We start from the raw sequence: 26,219 nt of genomic DNA on the forward strand, positions 1-26,219 counted from the left end.
TTCCTCTGCCCTGCCCAATGCGCTCATCAGGCAGGCCGCTCTGAGCACAGCTCCCAGCAGCGGGGATGGCGCTGGGGCAGCCGCAGCCCCCGGGGGATGCGCAAGCGACAAGTGGCCGCGCGAGAAGTGGCCCAAAAACAGAGCACTTCCCACCGAGGGACGAAGGCAGACGGGCGGCCCCAGCCGCCGAGCCGCGGTGTCACCAGCGGCGGGCAAGGGGACATTTCTGCGGAGCCGTCTGGTCCGACGCCCGTCGGCGCCCCCGTCTCCAGAGCAGCCCAGCGGCATTTTGCACGCAGCTGCACGTCCGCCAGCGTTGCCGTCAGCCCCGTGCCGTCGGTGCGGCGCGGCGTCGCTCAGCACATGGGCACTGACGTCCCCGGAGTGCCGCAAGCGGGGACAAAGGTGCCGTTCCTCCCCCCCGGCACGGAGCCCCAGCGCGGACGGGGGCACGGAGCCAGGGACGCGGCGCTGCCCAGCGGGAGGCGGAGAGAGCAGCGGGGAGACGAGAGCGGAGCGGCATAAAAGCCCGCGGGGCCGGGCAGCGGCGGGACGCGAGGAGAGCCGAGGCACGGGGCATGGAGCAGTACTTCTCGGCCACGCAGAAGATGGAGCAGGAGGTGATGTTCCCCAGCCTGCTGCGAGGGGTCTTCCCGCAGGACGGCGCCGATCCAGCCGCCGGCGGCCCCGCGGACCTGTATGAGCGCTACCAGCTCCTCAAGGCCATCAAGCCCGTGGTGGAGCGAGGCCTGGCCTCCGTCACCGAGCGCGGTTCCGCCGGCGACTCCGACTCCAATTCCGACGCCGACGACGCCGCGGCCGCAGCCGACGGGGCGGACGGCAGCCTGGAGCAGCGGCTGTGCCACCACCTGGCCGGGCTGCAGCAGATCCTCAGCCACCTCACCAGGGACACCACCGCCCTCACGCGCCGCTACAGCCAGATCCTGGAGCGGATCAGCCCCAGCGACGCGCAGCCCAGCTGGTGACCCCGCGTCCCCACGGAAGAGCCGGCGGTGCCGTTCCGCGGTGCCCCGTGGCGCTGCCCGGCTCCGCCGTCCGCTCCGTTCTCGGGCCTCGAACTCTCGCCGAGCTCGGACGGAGCCGCGCGGCGCAGGCGCCTTCGGGCTGGATCCCGGAGCCGCGCGTCGCTCCCCTGTCTTTGCTAATAAAAGGAACTCTCCACAGCCGCCGTCCGCACGATGCTTTCCACGGCGCGGAGCCGCCCGCACGGGGCGCGGAGGAGGGCGGGGACCCGCGGGACGGGCGGCCGCTGGGGGTGGCGGCGGGTGGAGGGGGGGCGGAGCGGCGCTGCCCGCGTCCCGAGTGGGGCTGGGGGGGCGGCGAGGACGAGGGCCGTCATGGGGCGGCGGGAGCGGCCTGGGATCCGTGCTGGATCCCCGACTCCGTTCCCAGCACTGAGCACGTCCCTCAGTGCCGCATCTCCGCGGTTCCTGAGCGAGGTGCTGAGTGAGGCGTCACCGGCATCCAGTGTGGAGCAGAGCTGTCACTGTGCCCATGACCTCGTGGTGCTGTGCCACGGGTCACAGGGGGACATCAGCTCCCACTGAGGTGAGGGAGAAGGAGGGCTGATGGCCTTTTTCCCTGCCCAGAGCTGAAGGACAGCCCCTGTATCACAAGACAGTGGTGGCAGGGAGGAGGGCTGCGGGCTCCTTGGGCTGTGCTTTGGCTCGGGCCGGAGAGGCTCAGGGTGCCCATGGATGTGTCACCTCCGGACATCCCAGTGCTCAGTACTGCTATAGAACATGGCTGATAAGAGCTGTGAGACGTTCCAGATCCGCTCTGTGACCTGGGATGAGCACCAGAGGTCCCTGGCAGCCCGGCACCGTGTCCCCAGGCAAGTGTCAGCCCAGGGTGGGATGCGGCTGATAAGAGGCAGGTGGCCACGGGGCGGTCATTGTCCTCATATGGCCAACACGGCTGGGAGCGGCACAGCAGATGTGGGAGCAGATCGTCTCCTGATGGTGCTGCAGGATCCAGCAGCGTGCACGTGAAAGCCATGTGTGGTGCTGGGAGCTGCCACAGGGCCAGGGCTGGCGGTGCTGGGCAGGACAGGGCGAGAGGCCCCACACACCTCCCCTCCTCAGCACCACTCTCCCTGCGTGCCCAGGAACGCGGTGGCACCGGGGCCAGATGGGGCCAAGGCCACGGTGGGCTGAGGTCGGGACGAGGGCACAGAGCCAGGGACACGGCGTGGCCAGCTCCAGTAGGACCAGAGCCAAAGGCAGCCCAGCAGGATGGAGCAGAAGAGAGCAGAGCTGCTCTGCTCCTGGGGATGGGCGTGCGGGGAGTGCTGACAAAGCACAAGACTGCTGCTGTTCTCCCATTCCTCCATTGTTCCCTTGCTCTATTTTCTGCATCGCCTCCTGCAGCGCACCAGCACAGCCATCACACCACTGCTGACTTTTCTGTACTCAAGACCACAGGCTTCAGTGTTTTCCTCAGGCTTTTCTATTTCCAGATTTGAACATTCAAATAGAACTGGAAGGGCTTTCACCTTCAGACGTGATGAGCACCATGCAATGAAATCCCAGAGAGATGCAGATGCTCAGCATGACTGGAAACTTTTGGGTTCAGGATGCAGATTCAGAATCCACAAAGCGAGGAAGCAGAAACACCAGATCCTGATCACCAGGCAAAGAAAAGGCAGCACTGAGAATCAACAAACGTGAGCATGCGAAATATAGAGAGGGAACTGATTGTGGAAAGCACAGAATTCCTTTCACAGCATCACTTTGGCTCCAGGGGTGGTGCAGAGCATGCTCAGTAGTCAGCAAAAATGACACACACTTTCTGGCTTATTTTAAATGCATACAATCTACCATTTTCACGCTTAAAAATTGAAGTAAGGAGTGAATCAGAGTTAACAGAAGAGTAAACACTCTGTATTCCATCATTAACTTTTATTTAATGAGATTGAACGATGGTTCCCCTTCCAAGCATCGGCAGCTGAAAGGTCGTGGGCAGCCCTGGAGTTCTCAGCACGGAAACAGCTCAGCAGAAGCATCAGCGAATTGGATAGAAATCCTCCAGAAGCTCTCCTATTCTTTTCTTTTCTGCAAAAGGCAGCAAGTGGAGTCGGGAAAACCCTTATTGGACACTTGAGATCAATGCTGGAGTTGGGAAAACACTGTTTGGCATTTGAGATCATTCCTAAAGACCTCAGGATTGAAGTCATCACTATTATTCCTGTTTGAAGGGTTAATATGCCACCAAGAACCACCTCCTGTTACCAACAGTCAACTCCAGGCTTGCTGCATAAACCCAGCATGCAATTCCTCTTCCATACGGCTGCATTTTGGCCTTTCTGGCAATTCTAGTTATTCCTTTTCCCACCTGCTCTACTTATTTTCTGTTTACTCATCACAACATCTTGCTATCCACACGCACTGCAGCCTCAAGACACTCAGGACACCACGAGGGACAGCACTCATTCAGCACACTGCAAAGGAACCACCTCTCCCTGGTGACCTGTCACTTCCAAACAAAAAGCCCTTTGGTTACAGGTTACCAACCTGCTTCCTTGAAGTCTTCAGGGTGCCGCTTGACGTAATCAAGCAGCTCTCTGTCCAGTTTAGCGTGGACATACTCAGCATGTTTAACAAGAAAATAGCCAGCAAACCATCCCACAGTAACAAACAGGATCTGGCGGTGAACACCTGCAACAGGGAGAAACCCCCAAGCAATGATTTCAACTGTCATTTTCTCCCCACGTGTCCCTCATGGAGCGCCCCAAATCTTCCCCACAAAACACCTCATTCCCCAACCTCCTGAATGCCTCCTCCTGGATTCTCCACCATATCCCCCTCAGTCTCTCCCTGCTAAGTCCCCCCATCCCTCACCTCAGTACCTCACTGAGTACCCCCAATATCCTACTTCTCAAAGCTTCCCCACCACCCCATGTCCCTCAGACTCCCCTTACTACTCCCCAGCATCCTTCTGATCCCCCCAAATCTCGCCCATAACCCTCTCAGACCCCCTACATCCCATACCCATATCTCTCACCTCAAGGCTCCCCCCATCCCTCTGAGTCTCCCCCAATCCTTCCATATCTTCACATCCTCCCAAAAAAGCCCAAATCCCTCTCAGCTCCCTCAGACCATCCCCATAACTCTCACAGTAACCTCAGACCACCCTCATATCCCCCCCCACAGTCCTCCCACAACCCTCTGAGCAACCCCATGAATCTCAGCCCCCCCATCCCTCACTTCAGTTCTCCACCCTTCCAAATCCCCCACATTAGCTCTCTCGCCTCTGAGTTTCCCCACTGCCCAATGTCTGAGTCCCCCAGATCCCTCACAAGTCCCCTCCAATCCCCACAACTCTCAATCCTCCCACATTCTCCCCGTGTCCCTCAGAATCCCTTCCAAATCCACCACACATCCATGAGTCCCCTAAAAACCCTCCCATATCCCCCACTTCAGAGCTTTCACCACCCCATGCCCCTCAATCTTCTCAGCTCTCTCCAATATCCTTCTGAGCCACCAAATCCCCCCCCCCCCCACACTCTGCATCCTCTTACATCCCCTCTCATTATCCCTCACCTCAGGGCTACCCATTTTCCATGTCCCTCAGACTCTCCTTAATCCCCCCAATATCCATCACAACCCCCAAATTATCCCCATACAGCCCCACTCCATCCTGCACCTCAAGGCCCTCCACCCCTCTAAGTCCCTCAGATTCCAGTTCATCACTCACAATATCTCTCCAAGCCCCCCCCTGGTATCCTCACTATCTCTCACCCCAGTGTCTTTCCCCCCAGCTCATATCCCTCCAAATCCCCAAAGCCCTCACAAGAGGGATTTCTGACAGGAAGGCCACAACCCGCAGTCCTCCCAGAATCCTGCACATCCCTCAGAATCCAATCCAAATCTCCACCTCCCTGAGTCCCCCCATCAAGGTCCTCCCATATCCCTTAGAGTTGCTCTAAATCCCTCCTGCCACATCCCTCATCTCAGGGCTTCACCTTCCACCCCACATCCCTCTGAGTCCCCTCAACCCCCTCCAATATGCCCCTGAGCACCTCAAATCTCCCCAGTTCCTCTCTTAGTCTCTCAGATCCCCCCACATCCTTCAGAATTTCCTCCAATCCCCCCCCCACCCCCTGTCACATTCCCAAGTCCCCTTCCCAAGGTCCCCATTCCTCAGAGACCCTCCCCACCATATCCCTTGGAGTCCTCTCCAAATCTCCCCCCCAGTTCCTCATCTCAAGGCTCCCCACCCCTCCACATCCTTCAGAGCCCCCTCAATTTTTCCTAACATCCCTCTGAGTCTCCCCTACCAAACTCCTTATCCCTCACCTCAGGGTTTTCCCCCATCCCTCTGAGTCTCCCCCAACCCCTGCATACCCCTGACACTCCTCAGAATCCCCCAAATTCCACTCACATCCCCCCCACATTACTAAGACTGCTCCAAGGCACTCCCACATCCCACAGAGATCCCCCCTATATCTCTCAGAGTCTCCTCAATCCCTGCAATCTCCTCGCAACCCCCCTACGTCCCCTCACAATCCCCTCAGCCCCTCACCTCAGGGTTCCCCACATCCCATATCCCTGTGTCCCCTCAATCCCCCCAGTACCCTTCCCAACATCCCAAGTCCCCTCACAGCCCCATCAGCCCTTCACTTCAGGACTCCCCACATCCCACATCTCTCACAGTGCCCTCAATCCCCCCAGTATCCCCTCACAGCTTCCCCACATCCCCCAGCCCCTCACCTCAGCGGTTTCCACATCCCATATCCCTCAGAGTCCCCTCAATCCCTCCCAAATCTCCTCACATTCCCCCAGCACCCTTCAGAGCCCCCCTCAGCCCCTCACCTCAGGGCTCCCCACATCCCATATTCCTCACAGTGCCCAGATCCTCCCAGATCTCCTCATGTTCCCCCAGTATCCACTCACAGCCTTCCCACATCCCCCTGCCCCTTACCTCAGGTCTCTGCAAAGTCCATATCCCCCATAGTCCCCTCACCCCCATAGTTTCCTCCAACACTCTTAAGTCCCCTTACAGCACCATCAGCCCCTCACCTCAGGGCTCCCCACACCCCACAGTGCCCTCAATCCCCCCAGTATCCCCTCACAGCTTCCCCACATCCCCCAGCTCCTCACCTCAGGACTCGGGAGTTCCCACTTCCCCTATCCCTCAGAGTCCCCTCAATCCCCTCTCTTCCCCCCCAAATTCCTCACGTTCCCCCAGTACCCCTCAGAGCTCCCTCAGCCCCGCACTTCAGGAGTTCCCACATCCCTCAGAGTCCCCTCAATCCCTCCCAAACCTCCTCACATTCCCCCAGCGCTCCTCACAGCCCCCTCAGCCCCTCACCTCAGGCTCTGCACAGCCCACATCCCCATATTCCCCTCGCCTCCCCCAGTATCCCTCCCAACAGCGCCAATCTCCTCACGATCTCCTCAGCCCCTCACTTCACGACTCCCCACACCCCTCACAGTGCCCTCAATCCCCCCAAATCTCCTCCCATTCCCCCAATATCCCCTCACAGCCTCCCCACCCCCTCACCTCAGGGCTCCGCACATCCCATATCCCCCCCATGGTCCCCTCACCCCCTACTATCCCTCCCAACACCCAAATCCCCTCACGATGCCCTCAGCCCCGCACCTCAGGGCTCCCCCCCCCCCCGCTCAGCCCGCCTCCCCTCACCCGCTCTCAGGACGGGCCGGTGAGCGAAGCCGTTATCCAGCAGGGCCGCCAGCCAGCCGGTCAGCCCCAACCACACCGAGCCCTTGTTCACGAGGGGCGGCGGCGGCAGCGAACGGGCCTCGTCCGGGAGGAACGGCATGGCGGCGGCGCCCAAAGGTGACCGCGCGGTGCGGCGCTGCCCGCGCTCCGCCGCTCGCGGAGCCCCGAAGACGAGTTCCGCTCAGAGCGGGGCGGCTCCGCCTCACTGCCGGGGACCAGCGGCAGGACGAAGGGACGGCAGCGGGGGAGGGTGGCGCTGGCGTTAGGACACGTTTCTGCTCCGAAAGAAGCACAGAGGGGTGGCGGTGCCCCATCCCCGGGTCACCCAAGGGCAGGGCGGACGGGCTGTGAGCGCCGATGGGGCTGCGGTGTCCCCGTGCACAGCAGGGGAGATGGAACAGATGGCCGTAAGGGTCCCTTCCAACATAAAGCACTCTACGATTGCCTTGCACCCTAAGTGGTGTTACGGCTCAGGTCAGAGATGTGCCTACAGCAGTGAATCAGGGTAGAGTAAAACTTCCTGAGAAGACTGAAAGAGATGATGAAGCAACTAATGCAAGCACAGGGATCAGGACAAGCTCCAGGCAGGCAGTGCGTGCCTTGTGGTACAGCTGCCCTCCAAAACCACGAAGGAAGGCTCGGAATAAAAATACCAAGTTTTTATTTACACATTGTGCAGTATGCTGTGACAATGCTCACCTCTACACAGCAATGATCTTCTGTATGTTAACAAAAATAGAATGGCAAATTACAAAGAGTAATGTGAAAGGCGGAGAGGTTTTGCCCAGGGCAGAAGTCTGGACCTCTCGCAGTCAGTACAAATGCAAAGTTCTTTGCATGATGCTGCATCTCGCTGTGATGAGCGATTCCAAGCAGAGGTATCGTAGTTGGACAAGTACAGAAGCGTTGGGAGAAACTTCCCTGATGGAGACGATGCACATTCAGCCAGCAAGACAGCAGATGTCCTTATGACAACCCCTCACAGTGCCTGATCATCTCAAAGGGACAAGCTGGGATGGCTCCCACCAACGTGACGTTATTCAGCCTTCTGTCTAATGGAAGTTCTTTCAGATAAGACAGAGACGTAAAGTTTCAGCCACACGTACGTGATGCCCAGAGCACAGTAAACAGAGGTCAGCAACAGGGGGACAAAAGGAAACCGTGGTTTCCAGGAGGTCAGAGGAAATACAATTTCACAGAAGATTTCCAAAGGCACCAGATGGATGAGGTAGATTGTTTCGAGCCAGTTAAGGAGAGGCTTCTCCCTCCTGTCAGAAAGGATTAAAAAGTGTTAAAATACTCACTGTCACTAAAAATAACCATTCCTCTTCCCAGCTACCACTGGTGACACATAACCAGCACAGAGAACGTCACCCACTCGCTCATAGGAAGGCTTTAAGTAACAACTACATCTTCTGAGCTTTCAGTACAAAAACGCGCAGCACAGCTGACTCCCTTACCATGTTTTTGTACCCTCTTCCAAGGTGCCTTTGTTCAGCAGAAATGGATTCAAGTTTAAAATATCTCAGCAGCTGCTTTACTTTACCTCACACCAAAGAACCAAACAGATTTCTGTTCTTCCTACACATATCTGTTCCACAGCAGTTCCTTAGACCTAAACATTGGAACCATCAGTTTTTGTCATGACCACTGCCCCCGCCCCACAAGCCTCCTGTAACCAGTATGAGTGTGCCTTGCAAAGGACACTGGTTGCACCTGGTCTGCAAGCAGTTTACAAGCTACATTTGTTTTCTTCTGGAAGGAATTTGTTTTGTTTTGTTTTTTGTTTTTTTGCAAAGTTAGGAACAAGAAATTTGCAAAAGCCTAAGCTCTAGACAGAGCTCCTACAGAGGAACTGAAGCACTTGAGAAGGAATTAGTGGATTCCACAATAGTAAGAACGGAAAAATGCAGCCTGGTTGAAAATGGATGACCTTCAAAAAGCAGGTGACTGATGCAGTGAATGCAGATTTCTGGCATTTCCAACAGATCTTTCGTTACAACTTGGCTTTGCCATGAAAAGTTCAGCAAACAGGAACGTGACAGCTACAGGATTCCTAATGACAGGCACTGTATTTGACTGAGTGGGCAGCAAGCAGATCAGTGTCCCATGAACACGCACTGGACAATTCAGACAGCCCACAACCAAATTACAAGTTGTAAAGTATGCTCTTCATAACCTGCCCCTTATAAACGTGGGAGTAATGAGCACCGCTGCTTAAGCACAGCAGTATTTTTAACTCCTGGCACTCTGGGAAGCACTCTAACACAGAATTAAATTCTAATAAAGATTGCTGTTGTACCTTTATGCACATCTGAGGAGGCTGGGATTTACCATCTGAGAGCAACTGGGTGGCTGTCTGTACAGGACATCCTTGTGATGTTTGCACAAGTCCTATCTTAAGCCTTTCCTCCTGAGAAAGGAGGAAAGGCATCACTGGAATTTAACTCTTCAGCATCAGCTTGCTGTGCTGTTCGCCTCCTGTTACAGCACTGCTTCCTAACAGAAGTAGTTTCATTCTTTGCTTCAAAATGAAGTCTGTTTTTATTACCTGTACAGCGATTTCAGCGAAGAGAAGCTATAAATGCTGAACAGCAGCATAAGCAGTATTTTAATTGGAAGTTCTGAAATACAAAAGAACACAACATAGGTTTAAAATAAATTCTAACAAGCTTGTGCCACATACACTGCAGCATCCTGAAGTGCTAGTATGCAAGCTGGTGATGCCCATACAAGTTATCCTATCCAAGCTGAGCAAAACGATTTATAGCTTAGGACACAAAAAGATGGGCATAGATTCTTACTAAAGAACATGCCAAGCATTACGACACAATGAATGCATACTGAACACAACTGGAATTACAACATATAGCAGCAATACAAACAAATGTTACTGGTAAAATTTACAGAACTGCTGGCAAGTTTCAAACAGACGAGTCACTGCTATCCAGGCTGTGCACGGGACAACTGTTAGTTAATAGAGAGTGCAAAGGAAGTTCACAGAATCACAGAACTGTAGGGGTTGGAAGGGATCTCCAGGGATCATCGAGTCCAACCCCCCTGCCAAAGCAGGTTCCCTACAGCAGTTCCCAATGTCTCAATGTAACAGCCTCTCTACTGCACATAAACAGCATTACCTGACCAAAAGGAGAGCATGTGGATTTGAACTCTATCACATCTGCAGCCAATCATTATTCTAGAGGTTACACTGCTGTCATAGCTCTGCTTATTTCACTTAAACCTTAGCATGTCCGATTAACCAAAGGCAGGGTGAAGAAGGTTGGAACAGCATCCGTCTACAAGAACAAGCCTATCCCCACACATACTGATTTAATTGATGCTGCTGCAGGAATTTCAATTTATTTAATTGATAGCACTAGCAATAGTCAGCTGGAAAAGTCAGCTGGAAAACAGCCCACCAGGCTTGCAGTCTCCAATTGTCTTTGTCACTTTTGCTTGGCAGGGCTGTGTTAGGCAAAGGGAAGTTTCTCCCAGTGTAACTTGGTGAGGGATAACAAATGCTGGCTATGATTTCCCATCTCCACTTCAATCTGGAGCCCAGGGCTCTTCTGCAGCGTTGTTTATCTTTCTAAGACTCACAGTCTCCTGCAATTTTCAGCTTATAGCAAAATAATCCAAGGAAGACACTTTACCTGGTGCTGTGAACAGCAATGGAAAAAGTGAGAAATGCCCTGTGGTTGTTAGAATCAAGTAGATGCCAGCATCCTTTGCTCTCTGAACAGACAGCAAGCTAAAAGTGACAAGAATTTATGTTATCCAGTAAATTCAGCAACACCACACAAGTCACAAAAGAGACTTAAGAATGGGTCACATAGAGCTCTGTAACACCCCAGTCCTCCCAGATTCAAACCAGTGATGGAATCTCTTGCTTCCAAGCCAGCTAGCCTCACAAAAATGCAGAAAAAAAGTCAGCAAGGAAACCCCACCACAGAAAACCCTTATCTTCCTTTCCCCAGTATTTCCAGTTCTGCAACAGAGTTGTGCACACAAGTAACAATATTTTCCAATTGTGCTGATTTCACATATCAAAGCTGGCGCTGGTTAGGATCCTCTTCTGAGGATTCCTCAGCAAGTGGCAGCAGGTTCAGTTTGGCCAGCCACCACACAGGGAACTCACTTACCTTAAAGGAAGAATAGCAAGGAGTATTGCTTTTTCATGCACGTGCCAGCCAAACATGAAGGAGCTCAATGCACAGAGAACAAGGCACTGAAGAAAGCCTCTGGGCCCTTGAGGTTTAAACCAAAGACAGAAAACAGAGGGCTAGAAACAACAGGCAAAAACAGGACTTCAGTGAAGTTTTGCAATTCTGAATGCAAGCCATTGTCCAAAAGCTTTTCAACATTACACAGCTGTGATTATATGGCACAAGAATCATACAGCACTGGAGGAACAGAATCTACTTTGATGCTGTTTCTGGATGTAGAACCTGAACAACTTCAGCTTTTCCCCTCGTGCCATATATTAATAAAAACCCCAATCACACAGGCAACTCCGCCATCACTTTTGAGGCCAGGCTGCTAAGCTCTTGATATAGAAATTACTGCCCACTAGTGTTGAAACAAAGCATTCCAGTTAAAGGCTCATACATATAGAATCATAGAATCACCAAGGTTGGAAAAGACCTTCAAGATCATCCAGTCCAACCGTTCACCTATTCCCAGTAGCTCCCACTAAACCATGTCCCTCAACACAACATCCAGCCTTTCCTTGAACACCCCCAGGCTTGGTGACTCCACCACCTCCCTGGGCAGTCCGTTCCAGTGCCTGACCACCCTTGCTGAAAAGTAATACTTCCTCATGTCTATCTCCATTAGAGTTGAAAACTCCGTAGGCAGGTCATTACTGAACCTTCAACTCTATCCCTGCAAGCATGATGTTCTTACATGACATGCAGGTCATGCTGACAGGAACACAGCAAGCTGCCCACACCACTCCATCATTATCTCGGCTCAAATCCTACTTCAGCTGCCTTCTATCACACAACATGCACAGAGTGCAAGACTGCTTCTGAGCTCTTAACTGTTCTAGAGCCACAGATCGTAATCGTACTCATACTTGAATAATACTGCATATAAAAAAAGATATTAACTTCATATTTACCCTGATAACTTATTATTAATAGTTTAATGAAGTGTATTTTTGCCCTGCAATGAAAATTTATGAAGTGTACGTTAATTAAACAAAAACCACTGGGGACACAACACATTTCCAAAGCTGTGATTTCTTCTTACCAATATCGATATGAAAGTACAGATTAATGTTGCCAGTGGAGTCACAGAAGGAAGGACAGTGTGCTGAAATTCTTGAACCAGCCCTCCTGTCATTGAGGCTTTAGGAATTTTTGTGGGATCGAGAAAGTTATACTTCAAGCCTGAAAGCAAAGTACAAACTGATTATTAATAAAGAAAAAGCAGCTGCAGAACCGAACTAAAACCAAACTGTTGTACAGAACAGGATTGAAGTATATGGATAAGATTGTTTTCTTTGAGAAAAAGATAAAGAGGGAAGACTGATTTCAGATCTCTCACTGGAAACATGACATGGAATGAGTTACGTGGATCATCAGCTGATTTCAGGCAAACTGAAAACGTGATCTGCTCCCTGCATGGGGAAGGAGGACTCAAAGAAGCACCAAGTAGCGAGATTTGCATACTGTACCAACAAGTGTGAGTGCTTTATCCACAGCACTGTACAAAGCCCAGAAGTTCGGGGCCCAATAAGCATGGCACAGGCCTCGCTTGAAAGGAAAGAGGCGTGAAACCACTTGAGGCAGCTGGCCCTACAGGAAAGTAAGAGAATGGAAGAAAATAAATGAGACATAGTTGACATTTTTATACATTGTTCTAACAGTACAGGTGAACAGCAGGTGGGTTATTACCAATACTATGAAGGGGCCCAATGAAACAGCAGAAACAAGGCAGACAATCAATGCCAGAAGGGTTATACGAAGAAAGCTGAAACTCCTCCACTTCACAGATCCATCTACAAGAAGCAGACAGATTGTGAATGCAGTTACTGCAGCAGGTGGAGAGGCAGACAACACACCCCACGCTATCAGTGATCTCCTAGCACTAACTACAAGAACAAAACCCTCAATATCAATATATTCAATTGTTTCCTTGACTTTTTAGCTAATTCAAGGCATGCAATCTCTACAGCATTTTCATACAGGTGAGAAGAAGCCAGCAGTCCTTTTAGTTTGTTCTGAATTTAAGCACAGAGAGGGCAATCATCAATCACTGTACTTTCTGCCTGTTTGGGTTAAAAGGAGGCTTGTGTTCTTCAATAACCTTTGCCCATTTACTTTTTCCACATGGCAGCTCCTACATTATACAGCCTTTTGTTTTTCCCCTTTAAAGAAAGGCACCTCCTTTGTTTCACATGAGGAATACAAAACTCTTTTTACTTCTCAAACAAATGGAAAGGTTCCCAACTCTGTTCCCCATAAGAATCTTCGTCTGACCCACAGCCATCCTGTCCCAATGGCACCAGCAAGTCTTCCACCTTCCTCCTATCTCACCCAACACAATCCCCAAAAAAGCAAGTGCAAATCCCCACCTCACCTGCATTACTTGCAGTAAAACAATAGGAGCGCAGCAGATAAACGCCATAAGCTGGGGCCACATACAAGTAGATGTGTTTGAAATGCAGAAGAACAGCAAAAAGAAGAGCACCTTCCAGATATCTCCTCTAAAGGAAAAAGAATAACAGAAGAAAAAAAATGCACGCTTTTCTACTTGTTCTCCCTGCATATTAACTTTAAATAGTTCCCTAGCATATTCCTGACAAGACATTTATCAGAAGCATACAACCAAATGGATTTTTACTTCAAATTACAACCTATGTTGTTAAGCATGATCAGTGCAGACAAGGAAACTATGCTGTCAGATGATAATAAGATAGGCCTCACTACCTTGCAGCTTCTAAGAACTGGTGACTTGGAGATGAGATGGCAGAAAGCCACATCATGTTGCTCAGGTATAACAGAAATCAGCTTTCTGACAGCAAACTGAAATGCTGCAGCATCAATAAGCAGCTGCAGCGATATTCAGGTTCTACTCTTACCCTGAGGCTCAAGAAATAATTAGACACACAACTCTGAGCCACCCCCATGGGCTCCTCCCACTGAAACTAGAAGAGGTCAACTGATGTACCTAAAAGAAATATGCAAGAATAATAGTAATTAAAAGCAAAAACCAAAATACGGAACAATTTAAGTTTACCTGACACAATCGGGCAACAGAGAGAAGCATCAGGCCAAACAGAAAGCCATTGTACTGAAAGTGAATGTCTGAACTTGAGTCAGGAAAGGAATACAGGAAGCTTTCTCCACAACTATCAGTCTCCTGTATAGGCTCAAACGTATAATCAAACTAAAATGAAGCTTAAATCAAGAAAGCAGCCTTTAATACACTCCATGTAGACACAAAGACATTCCTAACCTTAACTAAGAACACAGGGTCTACAAAACTTAGAATTCTATTGAGTGCAAGGAAACAAAGTAATTTGACTGCATACGTAACATGGAACTGCATCACAAAACAAACAAAAGGTTAACTCTCCACTTTCTGAATGTTAAATATTAGTTTCTGCCTCACATTGATCAATGGATGGAGATGGCAGCCCTCGCTCATCACATGTCACCTGTAAGCATGCAACTCAGACAAGGACAGGAAGGACAGAACTAGTCCTGCCCACAAGAAGGAATGACTGCTGCTTTTTCCTGTTCTCTCTTTAGCCAGATCAATGAACATGACGTCCAAACCGACCGACAGCAATTGGACTTTCTACAGTTATTTTTATATCCAAGGTTGAAGACACCTTGCTATCTCCCACACAACATTAATCAGCTCCATAACGATCATACTTGTGGCTTTTTCATGAGTTAAAATAAAAAGACCACCAACACAAATAACTGGTGTGGTTTGTAAGGATACGATCCACAATTAACAGCCCAAAGTTCCACAAGAGCAGAACAGCGAGAATAAAGGTTGGTTTTTCCAGAATATCCTTTGCAGCTCGCTTCCCATTCACACATCTGCAGCATCTGAACAACAACAAAAGAAACAAAAGTCTTAGTCGAAACAACAAATGAAAACCTCGCTTCTTGAAGCTAAAAACTGCATTTAAATAAATCTTATTTGGATGGAAGGCAACAATAGAATTCTTGCTAAACTCATCAAGAGGAGTGCCACGAATACTGTTGAGCAGGAAAACAGAATTAATATTCAGAAGCTGCTGTAGCAATTTCCACATGTTAAAGTTCATAAAGTAACTGTCACAGGCTCAAGTCTCATCTTCAGTAACACCACCACAGCTACCACTGTTTGCTGCTGATTTTGGAACCAGAAGTACTGCATTTCAAGTCATCACCCTAGATTCTAGCCCACCCTCTCTCACCAATACCAGCAGCCTGCTGGTCAAAAATATCTTACAATTTCTCATATGAAGTCATACGGTCGAAATGTGTTGAAGTTAAGGTTAGATCAGATTAAAAACGATTGTGATCAATTTGGGAGCTGTTGGAGAGCATCCAGAGGAGGGCCATAAAGATTATTAGAGGGTTGGAGCAGCTCCCCTATGAAGACAGCCTGAAGGAGCTGGGCTTGTTCAGCCTGGATAAAAGAAGGCTGCGGGGTGACCTCATTGCAGCCTTCCAGTACCTAAAGGGAGCCTACAAACAGGAGGGGAGTCAACTCTTTGAAAGGGTTGATAACAGCAGGACAAGGGGAAATGGTTTGAAGTTGAAGGAGGAAAGATTTAGGTTGGATGTCAGGGGGAAATTCTTTACAGAAAGTGGTGAGGTGCTGGAACAGCTGCCCAGAGAGGCTGTGATGCCCTGTCCATCCCTGGAGCTCAAGGCCAGGTTGGATGGGGCCCTGGGCAGCCTGGTCTAGCATTAAATGTGGAAGTTGAATGCCCTCCTGTGCTGGGGGGACTGGAGCTTGATGATCCTTGAGGTCCCTTCCAACCAAAGCCATTCTATGATTTATGCTGCATTGCTTTTGGTAGCACCATTCTTCTCTCTTGCAAAAGCAAGGCACACTAAAAATATAAACTTAATTTTGTTAAGTTACACTTGGAATAATTGGTTTATCATCTAGATACCAAAACCACAGGAGTGACATAGAATCTTTGATCATACTGGCACCTCATCACAAATTTCTTCCATGTCTCTAGTCCTTAGGAGCAGAGCAATAATAGGAAAAAAGCAGTTGAGCTTACCCAAGTGGACCCACAAGCCCTGCAAAGCAACCCAGTGACAGAAACAAAACATCAAGAGCGTGTGAAAAGGCTGCTGATACCTTAATATGTAAAACAAACAAACAAACAAACAATCACATGTACATTACAAAAGCTGTAACTTTTGTTCTTCTTGGCAATGCTATCTTGCATTGAGCAGCAGGCTCCATATTTCTCCTTCAAAGCAGCTCTGCTGTTGGCTTTTTTTTTTTTTTTTTTTTTAAAAACAAGCTTCTATGTACAAATAATGTAGTTGTTACTCAACAATGTAAGAGACTGCCCACTCTCCCTAAAATTAGAACATTAAGACTTACTCACGAACTGCATATATGAAGAGAACATCTGTGAAGATGACAGAAAATCTTTGGAAGAAGATGGTTGCAGGACTGGTGTAATTCAGATTTCCAATAACCAACATCTTCGGGTCAAAGTACTTGGCAATATGTGACAATGCATATTCAAACCAAGCAAAAAAAGGTGGATAATCCAGGGTCCATTCTGAAGTTGCCTAAAGGCAAAATGAGATTAATCAATTTTATACAATTTAGGCTGTTTGCAGTCTCTCAAGTTTGCTGCTCATCACAACAAATCAGTTGGTCATTTAATCTTGGTAGTCTCCATTTAACAGAGGCTACTTCACAACAAAGTAGCCAGCTGTAGGGTGCCAGACATGACTTCAGCTGTTCCGCTGTACTGATAGAGGAATAGGACACCTTTCTATTGGCAGAAGGCTGAACATTATTTTGATAACCTCTACTTAACTCATATAGAATCACCTGCTCCTTAAACCTCAACTTGGAATAGTGCCAGCATTCAAAAAAGATCAATAACATTTTGTTGTCTACAATAGAGGAATCATCAGCACAGTCTTGTTACTCTCAATCTAGCCCTTCTACTTTATGGCCCATGACATTAGGGGTGGATGTTGGTGGTATGGCAGTAGAGGAGCAGATGGCACCTACAGCAAAGGAGTGTCACTGAATTTCTCCACATGGAAAAAAAAAAAAACGCACCACTGCCATTCGTCAGTGCTTGCTGAATGTTTATAGAGACCAAACAGATAAAGTCAAACCACATGTGCAGCCTTTTCTTAGCAACAATACCAAAATAGCAGCTGAGAAACAGCACGTCACCTCCACAGGTGCAGATTTCTTACAAGCACGGCACAAAGGCTCTTCACAAAATCACACAAACACCAAGGATGGAAAAGACCTTCAAGATCATCCAGTCCAACCATCCAGCTATCACCAACAGTTCTCACTAAACCATATCCCTCAACACAACATCCAAACATTCCTTGAACACCTCCAGGGTCGGTGACTCCACCGCCTCCCTGGGCAGCCCATTCCAGTGCCTGACCACTCTTTCAGGAAAGAGAAGTAGTATTTCCTCTTGTTCATCAGTGGCAAAGATGCATAGCTAACATATATATATTATATATATGCATATATATTAGTGATTATGTTGAAAAGCAGTGTTTTACAGCTGAAAATCTGCTCCATCAGACAGCAGTACTTTGCATTTTTTAAATCTGCTGTAGTTTCCACAGGTGCTGTGTCCCTGGAGGTGCCAAAGGCTACACTGGATGGAGCACGGGCAGCCTGAGCTGGTGGGTGACAACCAGCTCACGGCTGGGAGATGGAGCTCAATGATCTTTAGAACCCCTTCCAACCCATTCCATTCTATGATTCAAATAAGAAGCATTACTTTTAAAGTGGCCCTCATACCTTCTGAAAAAGAAAGGGTTTTCTCCTCTAGCATCTGACTGACATAACCAACACTTCTATACCTTATGTGTAGCTAAGAACATCAAGCCGAAGAACCAAACGTAACCCCCAAACTTACTTCATAGTACCAACGAGACAGAGGCAAGTTGTGCGTGATGGCCAACCAGTTCCGGTGCACTTCAAAGTCTGTGGAATGACTACAGAAGGTTTGGATTAAGAGACACATTTACACTTAAAGGAGAAACACTTCAGAATACAGCAGTAAAACCAAGCCGGAACGGTCACACAGAACCTGTACCAAAGACACATGCATGTAACTGCAGGGCAGGATGACTCGTAGCTCAGGCTTTTCTTTCAATTAATTCTAACGTCCTGGGGTTTTAGTGGCTATTTTTAAAGCAAATGTAATATTTTCGAGGGAAAAATCTGGGGGTTTTTTTGTTTTTTTTTTTGTTTTTTTTAACTGAAAAGCATAAGTTTCAGCATACTTCAAGACCGTGAAAAGCAGCCAGAAGGAACGGGCTGTAAGCACCTTCAGACCCAAAAGCAAAGCCCTTTTATACGTGCAAGAGGACGAGGAGACGGCAGCACAACAGCTCAGCAACCAAAGCCCTGAGAGAAACGAGGACCGCCCCTCCCACACACACCACCCCATCCCCACCCATAGGAAAAGCTGAGAGGCCGTGCCGCTGCTCCCCAGCCCCGAGCAGATCCTTACTACGTGGGGATGAGGAGGCACTTGAGGAAGGAGACGCCGAGCGCCAAGGCGCGGAACCAGCTCCAGCCACCCGCCGCCATTACGCGCCTCACAGACGCCCCGCGCATGCGCAGTACGGGCGACGCAGCCCGCCCGCACGGTTTGAAGCGCGCGACTCCGCCTCCGCACTGAGTGCGCATGCGCAGTAGCTACGTCACGCCTGCGCTTGCCTCTCATGCGGCGCTGCGCCGGAGCTGTGTGAGGTGGGAGGGGTCGGCTGTGAGGAGTCCTGTGCGGAGCTCCGTGTTGTTTGGCGTGGTCACCACCAAGGAATGAGGCTAAGTTCTGGTTCTACGCAGTACCATCCGAACCCGATATGTGACAGCAGTGTCCAGACGCTGCCCTGAGGGTGCAGTGCCCTGGGCACGCTGTTCCATGTCCACCATCCTCTGAATCACAGAATGGCCAGGGTTGGAAGGGATCACCAAGCTACAACCCCCTGCCACATGCAGAGCCACCAACCTCCACATTTAGTACCAGACCAGGCTGCCCAGGGCCCATCCAGTCTGGCCTTGAACACTTCTATGGATGGGGCATCCACAGCCTCTCTGGGCAGCTGTCCCAGCACCTCACCACTCTCATAGTAAAGAACTTTGGGGCACAGCCTTTTCCTCACAGTGACGGACAGGGGGGAGCGGCTTTAAACTAAAGGAGAGGAAAGATAGGAAAATCTGTACTCAGAGATCGTTGAGGCCCTGGCACTGCTGACCAGAGAACTGTGGGTGCCCCGTTCCTGGAGGTGCTCAAGGCCAGGCTGGATGGCATGAGCTGGTGGGTGGCAGTCAGCACATGGCATGTTGGAACTGGATAATCTTTAAGGTCCTTTCCAACCTAAGCCATTCGGTTATTCTATGATTCCCTGGGCTGAAAAAACCAAGAGAACTCAGCAGCTCCTCATGCATCCTGCTCCATTGAATTTGAGAGGGACACTGAATGTTGTGTCAGATTTGTGCTGGGTGTTATGAGGTCAGGTATGGCATTGGATGGTGTGGACCTTGGCACGGGGTTACTCTTGTGGCTTTCCTCTTGCAGCCTTTCAGTACCTAAAGGGAGCCTACAAACAGGAGGAAAATCAACTCTTTGAAAGGGGTAGATAGCAGCAGGACAAAGGGAAATGGTTTGAAGTTGAGGGAGGGAAGATTTAGGTTGGATGTCACGGGGAATTTCTTTACAGAGAGAGTGGTGAGGTGCTGGAACAGCTGCCCAGAGAGGTTGTGGTGCCCCATCCCTGGAGGTGTTCAAGGCCAGGTTGGATGGGGCCCTGGGCAGCTTGGTCTGGTATTAAATGTGGAGGTTGGTGGCCCTGCATGTGGCAGCGGGGTTGGAGATTCATGATCCTTGAGGTCCCTCCCAACTCTGGCCATTCTGTGATTCTGTGGCTCCAGCAGTGATGTTGGGTGGTGGTAGACCTGACTGATGTGAGGTTGGGTGGTGTGGGACCAGCAGTGGTTTGGGTGGCGTTGGGCCTGGGGGGTGTAATGTTGGGTGATGAGGCCACAGTGGGGCTGTGCGAATGTATGAGGATTTGTTCAAAAATGTATTTTTTGAATCTCTGCATTGCAGACATTTGAAGACGAGTGGCATTAAGAATGGCTTGGATTATTGAAGATGTACGTTGATCTGGTCTATTCTACATCAGCTCTCATATTTTTTGTGAGCTTCCTGTGATTCTTAGTCATAGAGACTTCTTGGTAAGCATTGCAATGACAAACTTAAAAGTCTTAAGAGTAAAAAATGCAGATTCAGCAGATGTTGCTGCATGAAAATGTATGTCAGGCAGACCATCTACTGCTTCATTCACATTTTATTTATTGTTTTCTAAAACATATATTATTAACAGTTCCCAGAAGAACTACAGGCAGAGAAATGCAACCAGATATTAAAATGTGATATCCCATGGGTTGTCTGTGAAAATGGTAAGAAACAAAACCCATCTTCTGACACGTTTCTAAAACCCTTCATTCAAAAGTTTGGCTTTTTAGTGATTCAAGAACCAAGTTCTGTTGAACAGAGAAATCCAACAGCTAGGAGTGGGAATAATAAGAACATAAGAGGAGGGAGAATGGCAAGAGGAGGAAAAGAAAAGAAATTATTCATTCATATAGCTCCTTTTTTTTTTTTTTTCCATTTTTTTCTGAATCCATAGGAAAACCATCCCTCTTATTATCCTGAGTGAATCTGAGAGCATGATCTGCACATTTATGCTGGATCCAGCTCTTATCACATGGAATACCTACATCACCTCAGATACTAATTCACACATAAGACTTCTAATGGGAGGGTCCCATTACCAGTGCTTGTTTCCTGTTTCTTGCCAGCATGTGGTTTCTATCCAGTGTGTGGATAAGGGAACTGTTACAGAATGGCTACCAACCAGGACAGTTAAATATTTCCAAAAACACTGCAATTCTGAGATACCAAGTTCAAGTTCAGTGGTATGGGATGAAAATGAAATTCTCACATAAAGTACTCTTCATAACTTCTCCATTTATCTGTGAAGTGTCAGAAGGTCATAGATTTATTTTACACAGTTCCTGACAAGGGCTGAAGGCAGTATTTATTACTCCATTGAACATTACATACAGACTCCTCCAGCCTTTTCTTTTCTAGAATGGGAATCTGTCTGATTGACTGCAGAGATTTACTAAGTGAGCTCAAGCAGAAACTTATATTCAGCAACCAAGTCGAAATATGGGCAACGCATCTAGAGTTTCTATGCTCTCCTTCTAAATCCTGAATTTCTTGTTAACTTAGGAATTCTTCCAAATCTAACTTTCTGCACCAATTTCTTTTATTCTCCTACCATCACCCGTAGGAACAAACATTCATCTCACAGTCTTCTAATGATTCTTAACAACAGCAGCATTCATCAGCCATTTCAGCCTTTAGGCGTGGTTTCAGTCCCTTCATTATTATTAGATATTAGTAGACAGGTTAGAGATATCAAGCCAAAAAACCCGTGAGTGATTCTGTCTGGATTCCACTAAGATACTTTAGAATATTCTTTCTGTCATCTAAGAAATCCCACTGTGCCATGTACATGCCCATGTCTGTAACTGCCATTACATTCGAGCCAGTAACTTATTTATCGTCTGCCCTAAGTCTGGTGTTTTTCTGCTCTGAAAACAATTGATCTCTCTATCCAGTGGTTCTGCCAGCATTTAGGCCATTAAAATAAAATAATAAAGTGCAGGTCAGCCTCATTTTGTAGATGGAGGTGCTGAGAGACACAGGCTGATAGCAGAATCAGAACAGGAGATAGGATCTGAGATGTGGAAAAAAACTCACTTCAATCTAGACGGGAAAAAAAGCTTGCTAGATTCTTTCCTTGTTTTAAGGCGCTTACTGGAAAAAATCAGAAGTCTGTTCCAAGAGAAAGTATTCCACTCCAACAGTGAAATGATTTGTAGTTGTTACTGCTAATACGTTTCGAGTGCTTTTCATGACTAAGCGATGGGGTTGTGATGTACCCTAAGCACACAAAATGGCGTTGTGCATGTTCACTCTTCTTTAAGCCAGGACAGCTTGAGAACAAGAATCATCAGTGCTGTTGACTGGTGACAGAAAAGCAAGTTACCTCCAGGGCTTTGAAACAGAAGGTAAACAAAAGCTTGCTATCTAGATAACAGGCAAAGAAATGCTTTAGAGAGAGAGCATTCCTATAAACAGTCATTACAGCATAACTCACAGAGTGCAGAATTAGGGTGCAGCTATAAATTTAGCTTAGCATGTTGTCTGAAGTAGCAGCTGTATTTATATAACATATGTTTGATTGCTATCCCAGCTGATTCACTTACCACTTATTTCACTCGGTAGCACGCAGAACTACTGTGGTACTATACATAGTATCTCATTCTCAAAGACATTTATTCTCCTCAACAAAAAGAAGTATTTGAAGCTCTTCTATTCCTCCCAAGGCCTGTTTTCATTGGTGTTTTTACACTGGCTGGAAATTCTGCATCTCTCTGCATATTAATAAATGACAGAGATTTGTAGTCAGTAATACCTTTGCCTACTTTAGTGACCTGAGCACAGACAAACGTGGATTCAAGTGGTCCATTGTTTGTGTAATAAGCTGATGGGTTCAAGAATTCTGGAACAGACTTCCTCCCCTTTTAAGCCCACTGCTCTTGCCCCTGGATAAACTCAAGCTAAGAGCAAACTAATTATTACAGATAATTATTCATTTAGTCCTGACATTCAAAAACTGCCGTTACAAATCATTTAAAAAATACTCTCAAAGGCTTGAGTTAAAAAAAAATATTACCATTGACATCCCCCCAAAGCTTTTATCATAAGTTCAGCAGAGGCATATCTGTTTGAAGGCATAGATTTGATGAAAGAGAGTTCACGAATGGTATTTTACAGATCATAATAATAGCATAGATGATAACTATGAATGTCCAACTGACTGGCAATCTCTCAGCAGAAACAGGATTCACATCTGTGTTGCTCTGCTTTGTCAATGGCACGCCGCATCTTCTGGAGTATGTTACTCCTGCTTCATAATTCAGGACAGGAACAGGAAAAAGAGAGTTCTTCCTAATGCAACTGAAGGCAGAAAAGTTGAAAGTTGAAATTTGGCCACAGCATCCTGCTTCTAATCCTCAAAATTCACAAGAAGTGGCGAGGCTTAATGGTTCTTTGGACTTCAGTCCCAGTCAGTACGGCCTAACAACACGGTCTCATTTCCACCATCATGCTGGTGAGTCTTGCACCGAGGCAGACAGGGAAGGAGATTTATAACAGGCTGCCAATAGCTACAGAGTGAATGAACACTTTTACCATCAGCATGCTGATTTGTGTTATTCATGCAATACCGCTTGGGACAGTGGGAATATATTTATCTCACAGTTTTTTTAGAACAATATTAATGAGGCTTTTTTGCTCCTCATGGATCAGCTTAACGTAACAACAGCCTAGCTGCTCCGGGAAAAGAAAGAACAAGAGCAATATTGAGCTTTGTACCTCTGTGCTAAGAAGCAATAAAATTATAAACACTAAAGTTGGTTATTGCAGTTTCCCTTCTATCTCACCTGAGGGAATGGGAAAAGTTCTGGAGGGTCTCTCATGCATGCGTAGAGATCTGACTAGGGAAAGACAGCTAAGATACTCTTAAAAATAGTCAGCTGAAGAATGAACCACCTTGAATGTGGCAAAAGTGGCATCTAGAGCTAACACGCAGCTAGGGGACTACGATCTTCATCATAGCAAGGATCAGGCTTCTAGAAAGGGCTTGACCATTGTCATCACCCTTTGTTTCCCACTGCCTTATCTCTCTGACAACTGGACACTAAAGCCAAGCAAGAAGGTAAAATGGTGCCTTTAGCAGTCTGACATTTCACAGTGGTATAAAAAAATGGCTCAGTGTATAGAGGTAGAAAAACTGAGCCTCTAGTTTTGTAATTAAAAGTAGTAGAGACGGTGATGGAAAAATAGTCCTTTCAGATGGAATCCATCCTACCCAAAAGCCATCCCATAAGCTCCAGACACTGCTGAAGGGAGACTTCCCAAGGGAAGGTCATGTCCAGTCAGAAGAAACCCAACCATTCAGACGATATTTGGGGACGTCTTCCCTCTAAAGTTGTCATCACCTCAGAGAGTGTTTCTGGGAGCATCCTCGAGACAAATACAGCATTTTAAGAGACAGAAAAGGAATAGTTGTCTTGGATGCCTTTGGAATGAAAATGTCAAGGTGTAAGAGCATCCAAAGCAAGGTTCTCCAACAGACACAATCTTGTCAGTTTGTAAAGATGTCTTTCTCTCTGTTACGGCTTTCTTGGTTGTTCCCAGAGTCAGTCACATCATTCAACCATGGCTTCCCTGAAAGCAGAACACAGCAGTGGTTTCCTCACACAGTTCAGGAAAAAAAAACTAAGTCATCTTCAGATGGCGACAGAACAGACAGGATCCTCTACTCACTGGCAATGTGCACCTTCCTTTACATCTAGATTCAACGTGTCCATGTGGAGAGGCGGCTTCTCCACGAATCGAAACAAGCTTCTTGCTCAGGTTACATGGCAAAGACAAGGAAAATGTGCCTTTCTGAACTGTCTTCTGCTGCACTGTGACTCTGTGGCTTCCTTCTGTACAGCTGATCTCATTATGTCTCCGGGCTTCCTTCGCCACATCTGATCTCCAGACACTTTCCAAACCCTGATAACTGAGCATTCCCTACATTACAGGTTAAGGATCATTCCCATTTTTCATCTGGAAAATGTAGTAAGAAGATAAGTGATTTTCCCCACAGTTGTATGGCAGGTTAGAGGTGGAGGCTGAGACAGAACCAATCCTTAATTCAGGTGCTAGACAATATTCCTTCTATTTAGAATATAGACATATTCTGAAAGACTGTATTGGTAAATACATTAAAGGAAAATCATCTCCCTGTTAGTGACTCTTAATCCAGGTAAGCATGATTCTGAATTAGGCTGTAAGTGTGTGTTTTAAAGGGAAACACTTAACCTGTGTTATCTCCATGATGGCATCGTAAGAAAAAAACATTCCTACTTGTATCGAATTAGGCGAATAATCTTATTATTCATGAAATCTGAAGTATGTGGATGAGAAGAATCTATGCAGAAACCATCACTGACAGCTATTTTTAGCATTTCTTCCACAAATACCTGGAAACTATTGATTTGCTTATTATCTGGCACCACCCAGAGTCTCTTTAAGTTCTGCTTCGTGTACTCCTCTTCGGGAAGACCTTCCACACTTGCAACCCAATCTAAGGTCAAATGGTTGGGGTCCTGCAGGTAGCTGGATATTGAAGAGAGGTTTCCATTGAAGCAATAATAAAGTTTGGAACCAAGAAGCTTCAGGAACAAACACGAAGTGGAGAAGATATGAGCACTGAACACTTCCATGTTGGAGGAAGACAGGCTGTAAATCTGGGGTGCTTCTCGAACGGTGAAGTGAACAGTCTGGGTCTTCTGATCGAGGCTGATGTTGAGCATGGCATTCTTCTCTGCTTTAGAAAGCTCCACCTCCTTCTCCTGCAAGGCTTCAATCAGAGGCTGGATTTGATAGAAATCTGCCTCCCGTCGAAGTAAGCCCATTTCCTGAAAGTCTTCGGGGAGATCCAAGTGAGAAGTTCTCAAGAAGTTCAGGATATAGCGGAAGATTTTTCCATCTCTGTCAATAAAGCAGTTGCCTTGGCTGTCCTTCTTGGTTGGCATCTTCCCACTAAACATGGCCCCCAGCATGGAGTCTGGAAAGCTAGTCAAGGTGGACAGAGAGGTGGTATAAAGTTTTCCTCCAACATTGAGCGTGATGGGTTCTGACATGATGGAAAAGCCACGATGCTGTGACTAAGGCTAAAAAAAAAAAATAAAAAAATAAAAAACATCCAACATGGTTGAAAAGATTAAACTACAGGGAAAAAAGGTTTCGGTATATATATATGGGTAACTACATGGCAATAATTTATCTTTGAAAATAGAAGTGGGGAAATATTTTTGGAGGCTGTGTCGTGAGAATAAGCATCTCTTCTCCTAATAGTTTTTATCAGGGCTTTGTTTCATTCAGTTTACTGCCAGAAATCATGAGTCTTCCGTAGCTTTACAGTCGTGCTAAATGTGAAATCCCTCCCACAGGTGCCTAAAGCAGAAAACGACTGATTTCCAGAGTTGTATCCTGGACTCAACCATTCCCATCTCCCTCATGACAATGGAGAAAATAAGGGCAGGATAAGAACCAGACACATCCCAACATCTTCCATGGCATCTCAAGATTTAATTAAAGCAACAAATTGTTGCAGCAG

General features: G+C 47.7%; 4 protein-coding genes across 4 annotated transcripts; 1 reads left to right on the top strand and 3 right to left on the bottom strand.

Moving 5' to 3' along the window:
• Positions 1–578: 578 nt before the first annotated feature.
• LOC306954010 (thyroid hormone-inducible hepatic protein-like) lies at positions 579–986 on the top strand (the record flags this gene model as incomplete). Its single annotated transcript, XM_079545052.1, has 1 exon — positions 579–986. The coding sequence occupies one exon, from the start codon at positions 579–581 to the stop codon at positions 984–986; it is 408 nt and encodes a 135-aa protein (XP_079401178.1).
• A 1,938-nt stretch (positions 987–2,924) lies between these two features.
• Positions 2,925–6,817, bottom strand: LOC306948023 (NADH dehydrogenase [ubiquinone] 1 subunit C2-like). The gene is made up of 3 exons (XM_079537483.1): positions 6,667–6,817; positions 3,534–3,677; positions 2,925–3,074 (listed from the first exon to the last, which is right to left on the bottom strand). Exons 1-3 carry the CDS (start codon positions 6,803–6,805, stop codon positions 3,025–3,027), a joined length of 333 nt encoding a protein of 110 aa, XP_079393609.1. The 5' UTR covers positions 6,806–6,817; the 3' UTR covers positions 2,925–3,024.
• Positions 6,818–7,741: 924 nt separating this feature from the next.
• On the bottom strand, positions 7,742–18,522 carry ALG8 (ALG8 alpha-1,3-glucosyltransferase; the record flags this gene model as incomplete). The annotated part of the gene is made up of 13 exons (XM_079549469.1): positions 7,742–7,973; positions 9,257–9,329; positions 10,359–10,456; positions 10,848–10,987; positions 11,959–12,098; positions 12,386–12,506; positions 12,606–12,709; positions 13,291–13,417; positions 13,951–14,018; positions 14,665–14,774; positions 16,285–16,478; positions 17,816–17,894; positions 18,416–18,522. The coding sequence occupies 13 exons, from the start codon at positions 18,520–18,522 to the stop codon at positions 7,742–7,744; spliced, it is 1,593 nt and encodes a 530-aa protein (XP_079405595.1).
• Positions 18,523–24,960: 6,438 nt separating this feature from the next.
• KCTD21 (potassium channel tetramerization domain containing 21) lies at positions 24,961–25,743 on the bottom strand (the record flags this gene model as incomplete). Its single annotated transcript, XM_079549265.1, has 1 exon — positions 24,961–25,743. The coding sequence occupies one exon, from the start codon at positions 25,741–25,743 to the stop codon at positions 24,961–24,963; it is 783 nt and encodes a 260-aa protein (XP_079405391.1).
• Between the last annotated feature and the right edge of the window lie 476 nt (positions 25,744–26,219).

Source organism: Tetrao urogallus, assembly GCF_951394365.1.
Source record: "Tetrao urogallus genome assembly, chromosome: 1".
Lineage (NCBI taxonomy): Eukaryota > Metazoa > Chordata > Aves > Galliformes > Phasianidae > Tetrao > Tetrao urogallus.